The following is an 18,422-nucleotide window of genomic DNA, read 5'->3' as shown; positions in this document are numbered from 1 at the left end:
AATACCGCAAATCGGGCGTGGCTGGACAGATGGGCGGGGCTTAAAAGAGCGGTGTCTGATTGGACGTTGCTGCAAACTGGGCGTGGCCCGACGGGGGGGGGGGGCTTAACGGGGCGGGGCCTGATTGGACGTTAGCGCAAACTGGGCGTGGCTGGACTAATGGGCTGGTCCCGATCGGGGGAGGGGCCTGATTGGACACTGCCGCAAAGTGGGCGGGGCCAAAACGGAGGGGCGGGGCGGGGCATAATCGGGGCGGGGCGCGATTGGGCGTTAATCAAAGTGGGCGGGGCCAAAGCGCGCGGGGGGGCGGGGCCGGATTGGACATTGCGGCAAAGTGGGGCGGGGCCTGTCATGGGCGTGGCTTGAGAGGGCGTGGCCTGATTGGATGTTGCCTGAAGGGGGCGGGGCCTGAAGGGGTCCTGCACACCACCATTACAGCCCAGTGCCACCAGTACCGCCAGTATCACCAGTGCCACCAGTATGACCAGTACAACCCAGTACAGCCCAGTGCCACCAGTGCCACCAGTATCACCAGTACAACCCAGTACAGCCCAGTGCCACCAGTACCACCAGTATCACCAGTATGACCATTATCACCAGTGCTCCCAGTGTCTCCAGAGCTCCCAGTACCACCAGTATCACCAGTATGACCAGTACAACCCAGTGCCTCCAGTGCTCCCAGTACAACCAGTACCACCAGTGCCACCAGTATCATCAGGGCTCCCAGTATCACCAGTGCCACCAGTGCCACCAGTACCACCAGTATCACCAGTATGACCAGTATCACCAGTGCAACCAGTAGCACCAGTGCTCCCAGTATCACCAGTACCACCACCAGTATCACCAGTACTTCCAGTACCACCAGCGTCACCAGTGCCACCAGTATGACCAGTACAACCCAGTATCACCAGTGCCACCAGTGCTCCCAGTACCACCAGTGCTCCCAGTGTCTCCAGAGCTCCCAGTATCCCCAGTACCACCAGTATGACCAGTATCACCAGTGCTCCCAGTGTCTCCAGAGCTCCCAGTATCACCAGTACCACCAGTATGACCAGTACAACCCAGTACCACCAGTGTCAGCAGTATCACCAGTGCTCCCAGTACCACCAGTGCTCCCAGTGTCACCAGTACCACCAGTATCACCAGTGCTCCCAGTATCCCCAGTGCCACCAGTAGGACCAGTACAACCCAGTACAATCCAGTGCCACCAGTACCACCAGTATGACCAGTACAACCCAGTACAACCCAGTAGCACCAGTGCCACCAGTATCACCAGTACCACCACCAGTATCACCAGTACTCCCAGTATCCCCAGTACCACCAGTGCCTCCAGTATGACCAGTACAACCCAGTACAACCCAGCGCCACCAGTGCTCCCAGTATCACCAGTACCACCAGTATCAGCACCAGAACCACCAGTGCTCCCAGTACCACCAGTGCTCCCAGTATCACCAGTACCACCAGTGCTCCCAGTGCCACCAGTGCTCCCAGTATCACCAGTATCACCACCAGTATCCCCATTGCCACCAGTGCCACCAGTACAGCCCAGTACAACCCAGTGCCACCAGTATCACCAGTACCACCAGGGCTCCCAGTACCACCAGTGCCACCAGTATGACCAGTACAACCCAGTACAGCCCACTGCTCCCAGTACCACCAGTATCACCAGTGCCACCAGTGTCTCCAGTGCTCCCAGTACCACCAGTACCACCAGTATGACCAGTATCACCAGTGCTCCCAGTGTCTCCAGGGCTCCCAGTATCACCAGTATCACCACCAGTATCCCCAGTGCCACCAGTACAACCCAGTACAGCCCAGTACTCCCAGTGCCACCAGTGCCACCAGTATCACCAGTGCTCCCAGTACCACCAGTGCCACCAGTATGACCAGTACAACCCAGTACAGCCCAGTGCCACCAGTACCACCAGTATCACCAGTATGACCAGTATCACCAGTGCTCCCAGTGTCTCCAGAGCTCCCAGTACCACCAGTATCACCAGTACCACCACCAGTACAACCCAGTGCTCCCAGTATCACCAGTGCCACCAGTATGACCAGTACAACCCAGTACAGCCCAGTGCCACCAGTATCACCAGTGCTCCCAGTATCACCAGTACCACCACCAGTATGACCAGTACAACCCAGTACGGCCCAGTACCACCAGTATGACCAGTGCTCCCAGTACCACCAGTGCTCCCAGTATCACCAGTACCTCCAGGATGACCAGTACAACCCAGTACAACCCAGTGCCACCAGTACCACCAGTATCACCAGTATGACCAGTATCACCAGTGCTCCCAGTGTCTCCAGAGCTCCCAGTACCACCAGTATCACCAGTATGACCAGTACAACCCAGTGCCTCCAGTGCTCCCAGTACAACCAGTACCACCAGTGCCACCAGTATCATCAGGGCTCCCAGTACCACCAGTGCCACCAGTATCACCAGTACAACCCAGTATCACCAGTGCCACCAGTGCCACCAGTACCACCAGTATCACCAGTATGACCAGTATCACCAGTGCAACCAGTAGCACCAGTGCTCCCAGTATCACCAGTACCACCACCAGTATCACCAGTACTTCCAGTATCCCCAGTGCCACCAGTGCCACCAGTATGACCAGTACAACCCAGTACAACCCAGCGCCACCAGTGCTCCCAGTATCACCAGTACCACCAGTATCAGCACCAGAACCACCAGTGCTCCCAGTATCACCAGTGCTCCCAGTATCACCAGTATAACCAGTGCTCCCAGTGCCACCAGTGCTCCCAGTATCACCAGTATCACCACCAGTATCCCCAGTGCCACCAGTGCCACCAGTACAGCCCAGTACAACCCAGTGCCACCAGTGCCACCAGTACCACCAGGGCTCCCAGTACCACCAGTGCCACCAGTATGACCAGTACAACCCAGTACAGCCCAGTGCCCCCAGTACCCCCAGTCCCAGTATGTCCCAGTCTCCCCCAGTACCCCCAGTCCCTCCCAGTCCCTCCCAGTGCTCCCAGTGCCCCCAGTCCCAGTATGTCCCAGTCCCTCCCAGTGCTCCCAGTCCCTCCCAGTGCTCCCAGTTTCCCCATCCCTCCCAGTGCTCCCAGTGCTCCCAGTGCTCCCAGTTCCAATATCCCAGTCCCTCCCAGTCCCTCCCGGTGCTCCCAGTCCCTCCCAGTCCCCCCCAGTGCTCCCAGTGCCCCCAGTCCCAGTATGTCCCAGTCCCTCCCCGTCCCTCCCAGTGCTCCCAGTGCCCCCCAGTCCATCCCAGTCCATCCCAGTCCCTCCCAGTGCTCCCAGTCCCTCCCAGTCCCTCCCAGTGCTCCCAGTGCCCCCAGTCCCAGTATGTCCCAGTCTCCCCCAGTGCCCCCCAGTCCCTCCCAGTCCCTCCCAGTGCTCCCAGTCCCTCCCAGTCCCTCCCAGTGCTCCCAGTTCCCCCAGTCCCAGTATGTCCCAGTCTCCCCCAGTGCCCCCCAGTCCCTCCCAGTGCTCCCAGTGCCCCCAGTCCCAATATCCCAGTCCCTCCCAGTGCTCCCAGTCCCAATATCCCAGTCCCTCCCAGTGTTCCCAGTGCTCCCAGTGCTCCCAGTGCCCCCAGTCCCAGTATGTCCCAGTCTCCCCCAGTGCCCCCCAGTCCCTCCCAGTGCTCCCAGTGCTCCCAGTGCCCCCCAGTCCCTCTCAGTCCCTCCCAGTGCTCCCAGTGCCCCCAGTCCCAGTGCTCCCAGTCCCTCCCAGTGCTCCCAGTGCTCCCAGTGCCCCCCAGTCCCTCCCAGTCCCTCCCAGTGCTCCCAGTGCCCTCCAGGGCCCCCTTTCCTCCCAGTCCATCCCAGTTCCCCCAGTCCCTCCCAGTGCTCCCAGTGCCCCCAGTCCCAATATGTCCTAGTCTGTCCCAGTCTCCCCCAGTCCCTCCCAGTGCTCCCAGTGCCCCCAGTCCCAGTACGTCCCAGTCTCTCCCAGTACCTCCCAGTGCTCCCAGTGCCCCCAGTCCCAGTCCATCCCAGTGCCCCCAGTCCCTCCCAGTGCCCCCAGTGCTCCCAGTCCCAGTATGTCCCAGTCCCTCCCAGTACCCCCCAGTCCCTCCCAGTTTCCCCATCCCTCCCAGTGCTCCCAGTGCTCCCAGTGCCCCCAGTCCCAATATCCCAGTCCCTCCCAGTGCTCCCAGTGCCCCCAGTGCTCCCAATATCCCAGTCCCTCCCAGTGCTCCCAGTCCGCCCCAGTGCTCCCAGTACCCCCAGTCCCAGTATGTCCCAGTCCCTCCCAGTCCCTCCCAGTGCTCCCAGTGCCCCCAGTCCCAGTCCATCCCAGTCTCCCCCAGTCCCTCCCAGTGCTCCCAGTGCCCTCCCAGTCCCCCCCAGTCCCTCCCAGTGCTCCCAGTACCCCCAGTCCCAGTATGTCCCAGTGCTCCCAGTACCCGCAGTCCATCCCAGTCCCTCCCAGTCCCTCCCAGTGCTCCCAGTGCCCCCAGTCCCAGTATGTCCCAGTCTCCCCCAGTACCCTCAGTCCCTCCCAGTCCCTCCCAGTGCTCCCAGTGCTCCCAGTCCCAGTATGTCCCAGTCCCTCCCAGTGTCCCCCAGTCCCTCCCAGTTTCCCCATCCCTCCCAGTGCTCCCAGTGCTCCCAGTCCCTCCCAGTCCCTCCCAGTGCTCCCAGTGCCCCCCACCACCCCCAGTGCTCCCAGTTCCCGCAGTCCCAATATCCCAGTCCCTCCCAGTGCTCCCAGTGCCCCCCACCACCCCCAGTGCTCCCAGTTCCCGCAGTCCCAATATCCCAGTCCCTCCCAGTGCTCCCAGTCCACCCCAGTGCTCCCAGTGTCCCCAGTCCCAGTATGTCCCAGTCCCTCCCAGTGCTCCCAGTCCCTCCCAGTGCTCCCAGTGCTCCCAGTCCCAGTATGTCCCAGTCCCTCCCAGTCCCCCCCAGTGCTCCCAGTGCTCCCAGTACCTCCCAGTCCCTCCCAGTGCTCCCAGTGCCCCCAGTCCCAGTTTGTCCCAGTCCCTCCCAGTCCCTCCCAGTGCTCCCAGTTTCCCCATCCCTCCCAGTGCTCCCAGTGCCCCCCACCACCCCCAGTGCTCCCAGTGCCCCCAGTCCCAATATCCCAGTCCCTCCCAGTGCTCCCAGCGCCCCCAGTCCCAGTATGTCCCAGTCTCCCCCAGTGTCCCCCAGTCCCTCCCAGTTTCCCCATCCCTCCCAGTGCTCCCAGTGCTCCCAGTCCCTCCCAGTCCCTCCCAGTGCTCCCTGTGCCCCCCACCACCCCCAGTGCTCCCAGTTCCCCCAGTCCCAATATCCCAGTCCCTCCCAGTGCTCCCATTCCGCCCCAGTGCTCCCAGTGCCCCCAGTCCCAGTATGTCCCAGTCTCCCCCAGTGCCCCCCAGTCCCTCCCAGTGCTCCCAGTGCCCTCCCAGTCCCCCCCAGTCCCTCCCAGTGCTCCCAGTCCCCCCAGTCCCAGTATGTCCCAGTGCTCCCAGTACCCCCAGTCCATCCCAGTCCCTCCCAGTCCCTCCCAGTGCTCCCAGTGCCCCCAGTCCCAGTATGTCCCAGTCCCTCCCAGTCCCTCCCAGTGCTCCCAGTGCCCCCAGTCCCACTATGTCCCAGTCTCCCCCTGTACCCCCAGTCCCTCCCAGTTTCCCCATCCCTCCCAGTGCTCCCAGTTCCCCCAGTCCCAATATCCCAGTCCCTCCCAGTACCTCCCAGTGCCCCCAGTCCCAGTATGTCCCAGTCTCCCCCAGTACCCCCAGTCCCTCCCAGTTTCCCCATCCCTCCCAGTGCTCCCAGTGCTCCCAGTACCTCCCAGTCCCTCCCAGTGCTCCCAGTGCCCCCAGTCCCAGTTTGTCCCAGTCCCTCCCAGTCCCTCCCAGTGCTCCCAGTTTCCCCATCCCTCCCAGTGCTCCCAGTGCCCCCCACCACCCCCAGTGCTCCCAGTTCCCCCAGTCCCAATATCCCAGTCCCTCCCAGTGCTCCCAGCGCCCCCAGTCCCAGTATGTCCCAGTCTCCCCCAGTGTCCCCCAGTCCCTCCCAGTTTCCCCATCCCTCCCAGTGCTCCCAGTGCTCCCAGTCCCTCCCAGTCCCTCCCAGTGCTCCCTGTGCCCCCCACCACCCCCAGTGCTCCCAGTTCCCCCAGTCCCAATATCCCAGTCCCTCCCAGTGCTCCCATTCCGCCCCAGTGCTCCCAGTGCCCCCAGTCCCAGTATGTCCCAGTCTCCCCCAGTGCCCCCCAGTCCCTCCCAGTGCTCCCAGTGCCCTCCCAGTCCCCCCCAGTCCCTCCCAGTGCTCCCAGTCCCCCCAGTCCCAGTATGTCCCAGTGCTCCCAGTACCCCCAGTCCATCCCAGTCCCTCCCAGTCCCTCCCAGTGCTCCCAGTGCCCCCAGTCCCAGTATGTCCCAGTCCCTCCCAGTCCCTCCCAGTGCTCCCAGTGCCCCCAGTCCCACTATGTCCCAGTCTCCCCCTGTACCCCCAGTCCCTCCCAGTTTCCCCATCCCTCCCAGTGCTCCCAGTTCCCCCAGTCCCAATATCCCAGTCCCTCCCAGTACCTCCCAGTGCCCCCAGTCCCAGTATGTCCCAGTCTCCCCCAGTACCCCCAGTCCCTCCCAGTTTCCCCATCCCTCCCAGTGCTCCCAGTGCTCCCAGTACCTCCCAGTCCCTCCCAGTGCTCCCAGTGCCCCCAGTCCCAGTTTGTCCCAGTCCCTCCCAGTCCCTCCCAGTGCTCCCAGTTTCCCCATCCCTCCCAGTGCTCCCAGTGCCCCCCACCACCCCCAGTGCTCCCAGTTCCCCCAGTCCCAATATCCCAGTCCCTCCCAGTGCTCCCAGCGCCCCCAGTCCCAGTATGTCCCAGTCTCCCCCAGTACCTCCCAGTGGTCCCAGTTTCCCTATCCCTTCCAGTGCTCCCAGTGCTCCCAGTGCCCCCCAGTCCCCCCCAGTGCTCCCAGTGCCCCCAGTCCCAGTATGTCCCAGTCCCCCCCAGTCCCTCCCAGTGCTCCCAGTGCTCCCAGTGCCCCCAGTCCCAATATCCCAGTCCCTCCCAGTGCTCCCAGTCCCAATATCCCAGTCCCTCCCAGTGCTCCCAGTGCTCCTAGAGCCCCCAGTCCCAGTATGTCCCAGTCTCCCCCAGTACCTCCCAGTGCTCGCAGTTTCCCCATCCCTCCCAGTGCTCCCAGTGCTCCCAGTACCTCCCAGTGCTCCCAGTGCCCCCAGTGCCCCCCAGGGCTCCCAGTGCCCCCAGTCCCAGTACCCCCCAGTCCATCCCAGTCCCTCCCAGTGCTCCCAGTGCTCCCAGTGCCCCCAGTGCTCCCAGTATGTCCCAGTCCCTCCCAGTGCTCCCAGTCCCTCCCAGTCCCTCCCAGTGCTCCCAGTGCCCCCCACCACCCCCAGTGCTCCCAGTTCCCCCAGTCCCAATATCCCTCCCAGTCCCTCCCAGTGCTCCCAGTCCCTCCCAGTACCTCCCAGTCCCCCCAGTCCCCCCCCTCACCTTTCAGCTCCGCGTCCCCCCCTTTGCTGTGTCACACAGCGCCGCTGTCCCCGCGGTGCCGCCCCCCCCCCCTCCCAGTGCCCCCCAGTTCTCCCAGTGCCCTCCCAGTGCCCTCCCAGTACCCCCCCCCCCCCCTCCCCCCCTCACATCCACACAATGGTCCCATTGAAGCGAAGGGGACAAAGTCCCCCCCGCGGTGGCACTGCCGGAACTGCGGGGCCTCCCGGAGGGGGGGGGGGGAGGGAGAGGGGGGGAACCCACGGATGGAGGCGGGGTCACGAGTGGGGAACCACGGGGGGGAGGAGAGTGGAGGGGATCCACGGAGGGAGGGGGAGGGGGGTCACGAGTGGGGACCCACGGAGGGGAGAAAAGGGGGGAGAGGGGGGGATGCAGGGATGTAGGGGGAGGGGGGATCACGAGTGGGGACCCACGGGGGGGAGAAAAGGGGGATTCCCACGGATGGGGGTGGAGACACGAGTGGGGAACCGCGGGGGGGAGACAAGGGGGGGACCCACGGATGGAGGGGGGGTCACGAGTGGGGACCCACGGGGGAAGAGAGTGGGGGGGATCCATGGAGGGAGGCGGAGGGGAGGTCACGAGTGGGGAACCACGGGGGGGAAAAACGGGGGGACCCACGCAAGGAGGGGGAGGGGTGTCACGAGTGGGGACCCACGGAGGGGAGAAAAGGGGGGAAGAGGGGGGGGACCCACGGATGGAGGGGGGATCACGAGTGGGGAACCACGGGGGGGAGAAAGGGGGAGGACCCACGGATGGAGGGGGGTCACGAGTGGGGAACCACGGAGGGGAGAAAAGGGGGGACCCACGGATGGAGAGGGGGTCACGAGTGGGGAACCACGGGGGGGAGAAAAGGGGGGAGAAGGGGGGTCACGAGTGGGGAACCACGGGGGGGAGAAAAGGGGGGGACCCACGGAGGGAGGGGGGGTCACGAGTGGGGAACCACGGGGGGGAGAAAAGGGGGATTCCCACGGATGGGGGTGGAGACACGAGTGGGGACCCACGGAGGGGAGAAAAGGGGGGGACCCACGGATGGAGGGGGGGTCACGAGTGGGGACCCACGGAGGGTCGAAAAGGGGCGAGAGGTGGGGGATCCATAAATGGAGGGGGAGGGGGGGTCACGAGTGGGGACCCACGGAGGGGAGAAAAGGGGGGGGGAGTCCCACGGACGGGAGGGGGGGTCGCGAGTGGGGACCCACAGAGGGGAGAAAAGGGAGGAGAGGGTGGGATCCACGGAGGGATCAGGAGTGGAAACCCACGGAGGGGAGGAAAGGGGGGAGAGGGGGGGATCCACGGATGGAGGGGGAGGGGGGTCACGAGTGGGGACCCACGGAGGGAGGGAAAGAGGGCAGACCCACGGGGGGGGGGAGAGTGGAGGGGATCCAGAGAGGGAGGGGGAGGGGGTCACGAGTGGGGAACCACGGGGGGGAGAAAAGGGGGGGACCCACGGATGGAGGGGGAGGGGGGTGGACAACGAGAGGTGGTTCACGGGTTGGGGGGGGAAGGGAGGGGGTGGGGAAGGGATGTGGTGGGATCTGGCGCCACCTGGTGGCAGCTGCTGGGATCTGGCGGCACCCGGTGGGATCTGATGGGAGCTGATGGGATCTGATGGGAGATGATAGGGCCTGGTGAGATCTGGTGGGGTCTGATAGGGCCTGGTGGGATCTGATGGGGTCTGATGGGATCTGGTGGGACCTGGTGGCACCTGGTGGGGTCTGATGGGATCTGATAGGGCCTGGTGAGATCTGGTGGGATCTGATGAGAGTTGATAGGGCCTGGTGGGATCTGACTGCGCCTGGTAGGATCTGGTGGGATCTGATGGGAGTTGATAGGGCCTGGGGGGATCTGGTGGGATCTGATATGGCCTGGTGTGATCTGATGGGAGTTGATAGGGCCTGGTGGGATCCGGTGGGAGCTGATAGGGCCTGGTGGGATCTGATAGGGCCTGGTGGGATCTGGTGGGATCTGATGAGATCGGATAGGATCTGATAAGGCCTGGTGGCACCTGGTGGGATCTGATAGGGCCTGGTGGGATGTGATGGGAACTGATGGGAGTTGATAGGGCCTGGTGGGATCTGACTGGGCCTGGTGGGATCTGATGGGATCTGATGGGATCTGATAGGGCCTGGTGGGATCTGGTGGGATCTGATAGGATCTGATGGCACCTGGTGGGACCTGATGGGACCTGATGGGATCTGGTTGGATCTGATAGGAGTTGTTCGGGCCTGGTGGGATCTGGTGGGGTCTGATAGGGCCTGGTGGGATCTGGTGGGGTCTGGTGGGGTCTGATGGAATCTGATAGGGCCTGGTGGGATCTGGTGGGGCCTGGTGGGGTCTGATGGAATCTGATAGGGCCTGGTGGGATCGGATGGGAGCTGATAGGGCTTGGTGGGATCGGGTGGGATCTTATAGGGCCAGGTGGAATCTGTTGGGAACCGATGGGAGTTGATAGGGCCTGGTGGGATCTGATAGGGCCTGGTGGGATCTGATGGGATCTTATAGGGCCTGGTGGCACCTAATGGGATCTGGTGGGATCTGATGGGATCTGGTAGGGCCTGGTGGGATCTGATAGGGCCTGGTGGCACCTGGTGGGACCTGATGGTAGGATCTGATGGGATCTGATAGGGCCTGGTGGGATCTGGTAGGGTCTGGTGGGGTCGGATAGGATCTGGTGGGACCTGGTGGCACCTGGTGGGACCTGGTGGGATCTGATCGGGCCTGGTGGGATCTGATGGGATCTGATGGGAGTTGATAGGGCCTGGTGGGATCTGATAGGGCCTGGTGGGATCTGGTGGGATCTGATGGGAGCTGATAGGGCCTGGTGGGATCTGATAGGGCCTGGTGGGATCTGGTGGGAGCTGATAGGGCCTGGTGGGATCTGGTGGGATCTGATGGGAGTTGATAGGGCCTGGTGGGATCTGATGGGATCTGATCGGGCCTGGTGGGGTCTGGTGGGGTCTGATAGGATCTGGTGGGACCTGTTGGGATCTGACTGGGCCTGGTGACACCTGATGGGATCTGATGGCACCTGGTGGGATCTGGTGGGATCTGATAGGGCCTGGTGGGATCTGATGGGAGCTGATAGGGCCTGGTGGCACCGGATGGGATCTGATGGGAGTTGATAGGGCCTGGTGGGATCTGGTGGGATCTGATGGGATCTGGTGGGATCTGATGGGATCTGATAGGGCCTGGTGGCACCTGGTGGGATTTGATGGGATCTGATAGGGCCTGGTGGGATCTGGTGGGGTCTGGTGGAGTCTGATAGGATCTGGTGGGACCTGGTGGGATCTGATGGCACCTGGTGGAACCTGGTGGGATCTGATGAGATCTGGTGAGAGATGATAGGGCCTGGTGGGATCTGATAGGGCCTGGTGGGATCTGGTGGGGTCTGATGGGGTCTGAAGGATCTGGTGGGACCTAGTGGCACCCAGTGGGATCTGGTGGGATCTCATAGGGCCTGGTGGGATCTGAAGGGATCCGGTGGGATCTGATAGGGCCTGGTGGGATCTGATGATGGGATCGGGTGGGATCTGGTGGGGTCTGATAGGGCCTGGTGGGATCTGGTGGGGTCTGATGGGATCTGGTGGGACCTGGTGGGATCTGATAGGGCCTGATGGGATCTGATAGGGCCTGGTGGCACCTGGTGGGATCTGATAGGGCCTGGTGGGATCTGGTGGGATCTGATAGGATCTGATGGCACCTGGTGCGACCTGATGGGACCTGGTGGGATCTGGTGGGAGCTGATGGAGTTGATAGGGCCTGGTGGGATCTGGTAAGGCCTGGTGGGGCCTGGTGGGATCTGGTGGGATCTGATAGAGCCTGGTGGGATCTGATAGGGCCTGCTGGCACCTGATGGGATCTGCTGGGAGTTGATAGGGCCTGGTAGGATCTGGTGGGATCTAATAGGGACTGGTGGGATCTGGTGGGAACTGAGAGGATCTTTTAGGACCTCATGGGATCCAATGGGATCTGACAGGGCCTGGAGGGATCTGGTGAGGGATCTGTTGGCACCTGGTGGGATCTGATGGGATCCGGTGGGAGCTGATAGGGCCTGGTGGCACTGTGATCACAGCACACGGCACAGCACTGTGCTCGTGGTAAACCCACAGCACACAGCACACAGCACACAGAGTGGCACACAGTGTGGCACACGGCACAGCACCGCAGAGCCACGGTGAGCTCATGGCACAGCACCGCAGAGCCACGGTGAGCTCATGGCACACAGCACAGCACTGCAGAGCCACGGTGAGCTCATGGCACAGCACCGCAGAGCCACGGTGAGCTCATGGCACAGCACCGCAGAGCCACGGTGAGCTCATGGCACACAGCACAGCACCGCAGAGCCACGGTGAGCTCATGGCACACAGCACAGAGCCACGGTGAGCTCATGGCACAGCACCGCAGAGCCACGGTGAGCTCATGGCACACAGCACAGAGCCACGGTGAGCTCATGGCACAGCACCGCAGAGCCACGGTGAGCTCTCACAGCACCGCAGAGCCACAGTGAGCTCATGGCACACAGCACAGAGCCACGGTGAGCTCATGGCACAGCACCGCAGAGCCACGGTGAGCTCATGGCACAGCACCGCAGAGCCACGGTGAGCTCATGGCACAGCACCAAAGCACCGCAGAGCCACGGTGAGCTCATGGCACAGCACCGCAGAGCCACGGTGAGCTCATGGCACAGCACCAAAGAGCCACGGTGAGCTCATGGCACAGCACCGCAGAGCCACGGTGAGCTCATGGCACACAGCACAGCACTACAGAGCCACGGTGAGCTCATGGCACACAGCACCGCAGAGCCACGGTGAGCTCATGGCACAGCACCGCAGAGCCACGGTGAGCTCATGGCACAGCACCGCAGAGCCATGGTGAGCTCATGGCACAGCACCGCAGAGCCACGGTGAGCTCATGGCACAGCACCAAAGAGCCACGGTGAGCTCATGGCACAGCACCACAGAGCCACGGTGAGCTCATGGCACACAGTACAGAGCCACGGTGAGCTCATGGCACACGGCACAGAGCCACGGTGAGCTCATGGCACAGCACCACAGAGCCACAGTGAGTTTATGGCACAGCAGCACAGAGCCACGGTGAGCTCATGGCACAGCACCGCAGAGCCACGGTGAGCTCATGGCACACAGCACAGAGCCATGGTGAGCTCATGGCACAGCACCACAGAGCCACGGTGAGCTCATGGCACACAGCACAGCACCGCAGAGCCACACTGAGCTCATGGCACAGCACCGCAGAGCCACGGTGAGCTCATGGCACACAGCACAGCACTACAGAGCCACGGTGAGCTCATGGCACACAGCACCGCAGAGCCACGGTGAGCTCATGGCACAGCACCGCAGAGCCACGGTGAGCTCATGGCACAGCACCGCAGAGCCACGGTGAGCTCATGGCACACGGCACAGAGCCACGGTGAGCTCATGGCACAGCACCGCAGAGCCACGGTGAGCTCATGGCACAGCACCGCAGAGCCACGGTGAGCTCATGGCACATGGCACAGCACCACAGAGCCACGGTGAGCTCATGGCACACAGCACCGCAGAGCCACGGTGAGCTCATGGCACAGCACCGCAGAGCCACGGTGAGCTCATGGCACACAGCACAGCACCGCAGAGCCACGGTGAGCTCATGGCACAGCACGGCAGAGCCACGGTGAGCTCATGGCACACAGCACAGAGCCACGGTGAGCTCACGGCACAGCACCGCAGAGCCACGGTGAGCTCATGGCACAGCACCACAGAGCCACGGTGAGCTCATGGCACAGCACCGCAGAGCCACGGTGAGCTCATGGCACAGCACCGCAGAGCCACGGTGAGCTCATGGCACACAGCACAGAGCCACGGTGAGCTCATGGCACAGCACCGCAGAGCCACGGTGAGCTCATGGCACAGCACCGCAGAGCCACGGTGAGCTCATGGCACACAGCACAGCACCGCAGAGCCACGGTGAGCTCATGGCACACAGCACCGCAGAGCCACGGTGAGCTCATGGCACACAGCACCGCAGAGCCACGGTGAGCTCATGGCACAGCACCGCAGAGCCACAGTGAGCTCATGGCACAGCACCGCAGAGCCACGGTGAGCTCATGGCACAGCACCGCAGAGCCACGGTGAGCTCATGGCACACAGCACAGAGCCACGGTGAGCTCATGGCACAGCACCGCAGAGCCACGGTGAGCTCATGGCACACGGCACCGCCCCACCGTCGGCACACGCCGCGCTCACACCAACCACACAACACACAGCATGGGGCAAAACATGGCCTTCTTGGGCAGCACGCGGCACCGCACCGCCACCACGGTGAGTCCATGGCACAGTATGGCACTGCTGGTGGGTCCATGGCACAGTATGGCACAGCAATGCACTCCTGGTGGGTCCATGGCACAGTATGGCACTCCTGGTGAGTCCATGGCACAGTATGGCACAGCAATGCACTCCTGGTGGGTCCATGGCACAGTATGGCACTCCTGGTGAGTCCATGGCACAGTGTGGCACAGAATGGCACTCCTGGTGAGTCCATGGCACAGTATGGCACAGTATGGCACTCCTGGTGAGTCCATGGCACAGTATGGCACTCCTGGTGGGTCCATGGCACAGTATGGCACAGCAATGCACTCCTGGTGGGTCCATGGCACAGTATGGCACAGCAATGCACTCCTGGTGAGTCCATGGCACAGTATGGCACAGCAATGCACTCCTGGGGAGTCCATGGCACAGTATGGCACAGCAATGCACTCCTGGTGGGTCCATGGCACAGTATGGCACTGCTGGTGAGTCCATGGCACAGTATGGCACAGCAATGCACTCCTGGGGAGTCCATGGCACAGTATGGCACAGCAATGCACTCCTGGTGGGTCCATGGCACAGTATGGCACTGCTGGTGAGTCCATGGCACAGTATGGCACAGCAATGCACTCCTGGTGGGTCCATGGCACAGTATGGCACAGTATGGCACAGCAATGCACTCCTGGGGAGTCCATGGCACAGTATGGCACAGCAATGCACTCCTGGTGGGTCCATGGCACAGTATGGCACTGCTGGTGAGTCCATGGCACAGTATGGCACAGCAATGCACTCCTGGTGGGTCCATGGCACAGTATGGCACTGCTGGTGAGTCCATGGCACAGTATGGCACTCCCGGTGAGTCCATGGCACAGTATAGCCCAGTATGGCACTCCTGGTGGGTCCATGGCACAGTATGGCACAGTATGGCACAGTATGGCACTCCTGGTGAATCCATGGCACAGTATGGCACTCCTGGTGAGTCCATGGCACCGTATGGCACAGTATGGCACTCCTGGTGAGTCCATGGCACAGTGTGACACTCCCGGTGAGGCCATGGCACAGTATGGCACAGTATGGCACTCCTGGTGAGTCCATGGCACAGTGTGACACTCCCGGTGAGGCCATGGCACAGTATGGCACTCCCACTCCCTCCCAGCCCCACTCGAACACCCACTCCCACCCCCACTCCCACTCCCCTCACTTCCTCTCTCACTCCCACTCCCAGCACACACTCCCACTCCCACTCACATTCACACTCCCACCCCCACTCCCACCCCCACTCCCAGCCCACTCACAGCACCCACTCCCACTCCCACTCATTCCCACCCCCACTCCCACCCCCCCTCCCACTCCCATTCCCACTCCCAGCCCACTCCCAGCACCCACTCCCACTCCCTTCCAGCCCCACTCGAACACCCATTCCCATTCCCACTCCCAGCCCACTCCCAGCACCCACTCCCACTCCCACTCATTCCCACCCCCACTCCCACTCCCAGCCCACACACAGCACCCACTCCCACTCCCACTCATTCCCACCCCCACTCCCACTCCCACTCCCACTCCCATTCCAACTCCCAGCACCCACTCCCACTCCCTTCCAGCCCCACTCGAACACCCATTCCCATTCCCACTCCCAGCCCACTCCCAGCACCCACTCCCACTCCCACTCACTCCCACCCCCACTCCCACCCCCACTCCCACTCCCACTCCCACTCCCAGCCCACTCCCAGCACCCACTCCCACTCCCTTCCAGCCCCACTCGAACACCCATTCCCACTCTCACTCCCACTCCCACTCCCACTCCCACTCCCACTCCCACTCCCACTCCCACTCCCACCCCACTCACAGCACCCACTCCCACTCCCACTCATTCCCACCCCCCCCACACCCCCCACCCCCACTTCCCCTCTCCCCCCCACTCCCACTCCCACTCCCACTCACTCCCATTCCCACCCCCACTCCCACCCCACTCACAGCACCCACTCCCACTCTTTCCCTCCCCCACTCCCACTCCTTCTCCCACTCCCACACCCACTCCCACCCCCACCCCCCCACTCCCACTCCCACCCCCACCCCCACACCCACTTCCACTCCCTTTCCCACTCACTCCCATCCTACTCCCATTCCCACCCCCTCTCCCAGCCCACTCACAGCACCAACTCCCACTCCCACTCCCACTCATTCCCACCCCCACATTCACACTCCCACTCACATTCACACTCCCACCCCCACCCCACTCCCATTCCCACTCCCAGCCCACTCACTCACAGCACCCACTCCCACTCCCACTCTTTCCCTCCCCCACTCCCACTCCCACTCATTCCCACACCCACTCCCACCCCCAACCCCCCCCACTCCCACTCCCATTCCCACTCCCAGCCCACTCACAGCACCCACTCCTACTCCCCTCACTTCCTCTCCCACTCCCACTCCCACCCCCACCCCCACTCCCACTCCCACTCGCACACCCACCCCCACTCCCTTTCCCACTCACTCCCAGCCCACTCCCACTCCCACTCACATTCACACTCCCACCCCCACTCCCACCCCCACTCCCAGCCCACACACAGCACCCACTCCCAATCCCACTCATTCCCCTGCCCACTCCCACTCCCACTCCCAGCCCACTCCCAGCACCCACTCCCACTCCTACCCCCACCCCCACCCCCACTGCCACCCCACTCACAGCACCCACTCCCACTCCCACTCATTCCCACCCCCACCCCCATTCTCACTCCCACTTCCCCTCCCACCCCCACCCCCACCCCCACTTCCACTCCCTTTCCCACTCACTCCCAGCCCACTCCCACTCCCACCCCACTCACAGCACCCACTCCCACTCCCTCATTCCCACCCCCCCCCACACCCTCCACCCCCACTTCCCCTCCCCCCCCCACTCCCACTCCCACCCCCACCCCCACTCCAACTCCCACTCCCACTCCCACCCCACTCACAGCACCCACTCCCACTCCCACTCATTCCCACCCCCCTCCCACCCCCACTCCCTTTCCCACTCACTCCCAGCCCACTCCCACTCCTTCTCCCACTCCCACCCCCACCCCCACCCCCACCCCACTCACAGCACCCACTCCCAATCCCACCCCCACCCCCACTCCCACCCCACTCACAATCCCACCCCCACTCCTACTCATTCCCACCCCCACTCCCACTCCCACGCCCACCCTCACCCCCACTCCCACCCCACTCCCACCCCCACTCCCACCCCACTCACAGCACCCACTCCCACTCCCACTCATTCCCACCCCCCCCACACCCCCCACCCCCACCCCACTCCCACTCCCACCCCCACCCCACTCCCACTCCCACCCCCACTCCCACCCCCACTCCCTCCCCCACTCCCACCCCCACTCCCACCCCACTCACAGCACCCACTCCCACTCCCACTCATTCCCACCCCCCCCACACCCCCCACCCCCACCCCACTCCCACTCCCACCCCCACACCCACTCCCACTCATTCCCACCCCCACTCCCCTCCCACTCCCACTCCCACTCGCACCCCACTCACAGCACCCACTCCCACTCCCACTCATTCCCACCCCCACTCCCCTCCCACTCCCACCCCCACTCCCACCCCACTCACAGCACCCACTCCCACTCCCACTCATTCCCACCCCCCCCCAACCCCACTCCCTTTCCCACTCACTCCCAGCCCACTCCCACTCCCACCACACACTCCCACTCCAACTCCCACTCCCACTCCCACCCCACTCACAGCACCCACTCCCACTCCCACTCATTCCCACCCCCACCCCCACTCCCAGCCCACTCCCACTCCCACTCCCACTCACTCCCAGCCCACTCCCACTCCCACTCCCACTCCCAGCCCACTCACAGCACCCACTCCCACTCCCACCCCCTCTCCGACCCCCACCCCCACCCCCACCCCACTCCCAGCACACACTCCCACTCCCACTCATTCCCACCCCCCCCACCCTTCCAACCCTTCCCCCCCCACCCCCACTCCCACCCCACTCCCACCCCCACTCCCATTCCCACTCCCACCCCACTCACAGCACCCACTCCCACTCTCACTCATTCCCACTCCCCCTCCCACCCCTCCCCCCCTCCCACCCCCCCCTCCCTCCCCCTCCCCTCTCCCCCCCCTCCCCTCCCCCCCCCACTCCGCACTCGACGGTTTCCATCCGCGCGCGGCTCCTCCCGTCCATCAGCGGGCACGCGCACGCAGCCGGTCGCGCTCCTCGGGCACGCGCACGCAGCTGAGCACGTACAGCGGGTATGCGGCCGTAGGGCAGCAGAAGCGGACGGCGCGGCGACGCGCGTTGCGGGGTTCCCCGCGGCGGTTCGGGGGTCTCTCCCGACCGCACAACGCTCGGACCACCAAAACGCACTGAGTGCCGTCGGGAGAGGGCGGCGAATGGAACCGTCGGAGCGCCACAGCCGCCGACACCGCCAAAGGAACGCCGGGAGAGCCGGGGGGGCTGAAAGTGGGGGGGGAAGGAGGTCAGATGGCAACGGGACGCACAATGGGGCAAGGGGGATGCGGGGGGGGGGGGAGGGCACCAATGGCACCGATGGCATCAATGGCATCAATGGCACCAATGGCACCAATGGCATCAATGGCTCCAATGGCAGATGGGGGTCATGGTGTCACCAGGGGCGCCAATGGCATCAATGGCACCA

General features: G+C 63.7%; 2 protein-coding genes across 2 annotated transcripts in view; both read right to left on the bottom strand.

Moving 5' to 3' along the window:
• Positions 1 to 7,510, bottom strand: part of LOC121109775 (plectin-like) — a 160,878-nt gene extending 153,368 nt beyond the window's left edge. The window contains exon 1 of the mRNA XM_046935805.1: positions 7,445 to 7,510. The gene's annotated coding sequence lies outside the window, so the exon portion shown is untranslated. The remainder of the gene's footprint in view (positions 1 to 7,444) is intronic.
• A 6,184-nt stretch (positions 7,511 to 13,694) lies between these two features.
• Positions 13,695 to 18,422, bottom strand: part of LOC112530987 (trichohyalin-like) — a 47,861-nt gene continuing 43,133 nt past the window's right edge. Inside the window, exons 5-7 of the mRNA XM_040696024.2 lie at positions 17,910 to 18,220; positions 14,409 to 14,770; positions 13,695 to 13,800 (exon numbers count right to left, since the gene is read on the bottom strand). Coding sequence (XP_040551958.1) covers positions 13,695 to 13,800; positions 14,409 to 14,770; positions 17,910 to 18,220 — 779 coding nt within the window. The remainder of the gene's footprint in view (positions 13,801 to 14,408; positions 14,771 to 17,909; positions 18,221 to 18,422) is intronic.

Source organism: Gallus gallus, chromosome 2 (assembly GCF_016699485.2).
Source record: "Gallus gallus isolate bGalGal1 chromosome 2, bGalGal1.mat.broiler.GRCg7b, whole genome shotgun sequence".
Classification (NCBI taxonomy): Eukaryota; Metazoa; Chordata; class Aves; order Galliformes; family Phasianidae; genus Gallus; species Gallus gallus.
Note: the sequence above shows the minus strand (reverse complement) of the source record. Positions and strands in the feature narration are given on the sequence as shown.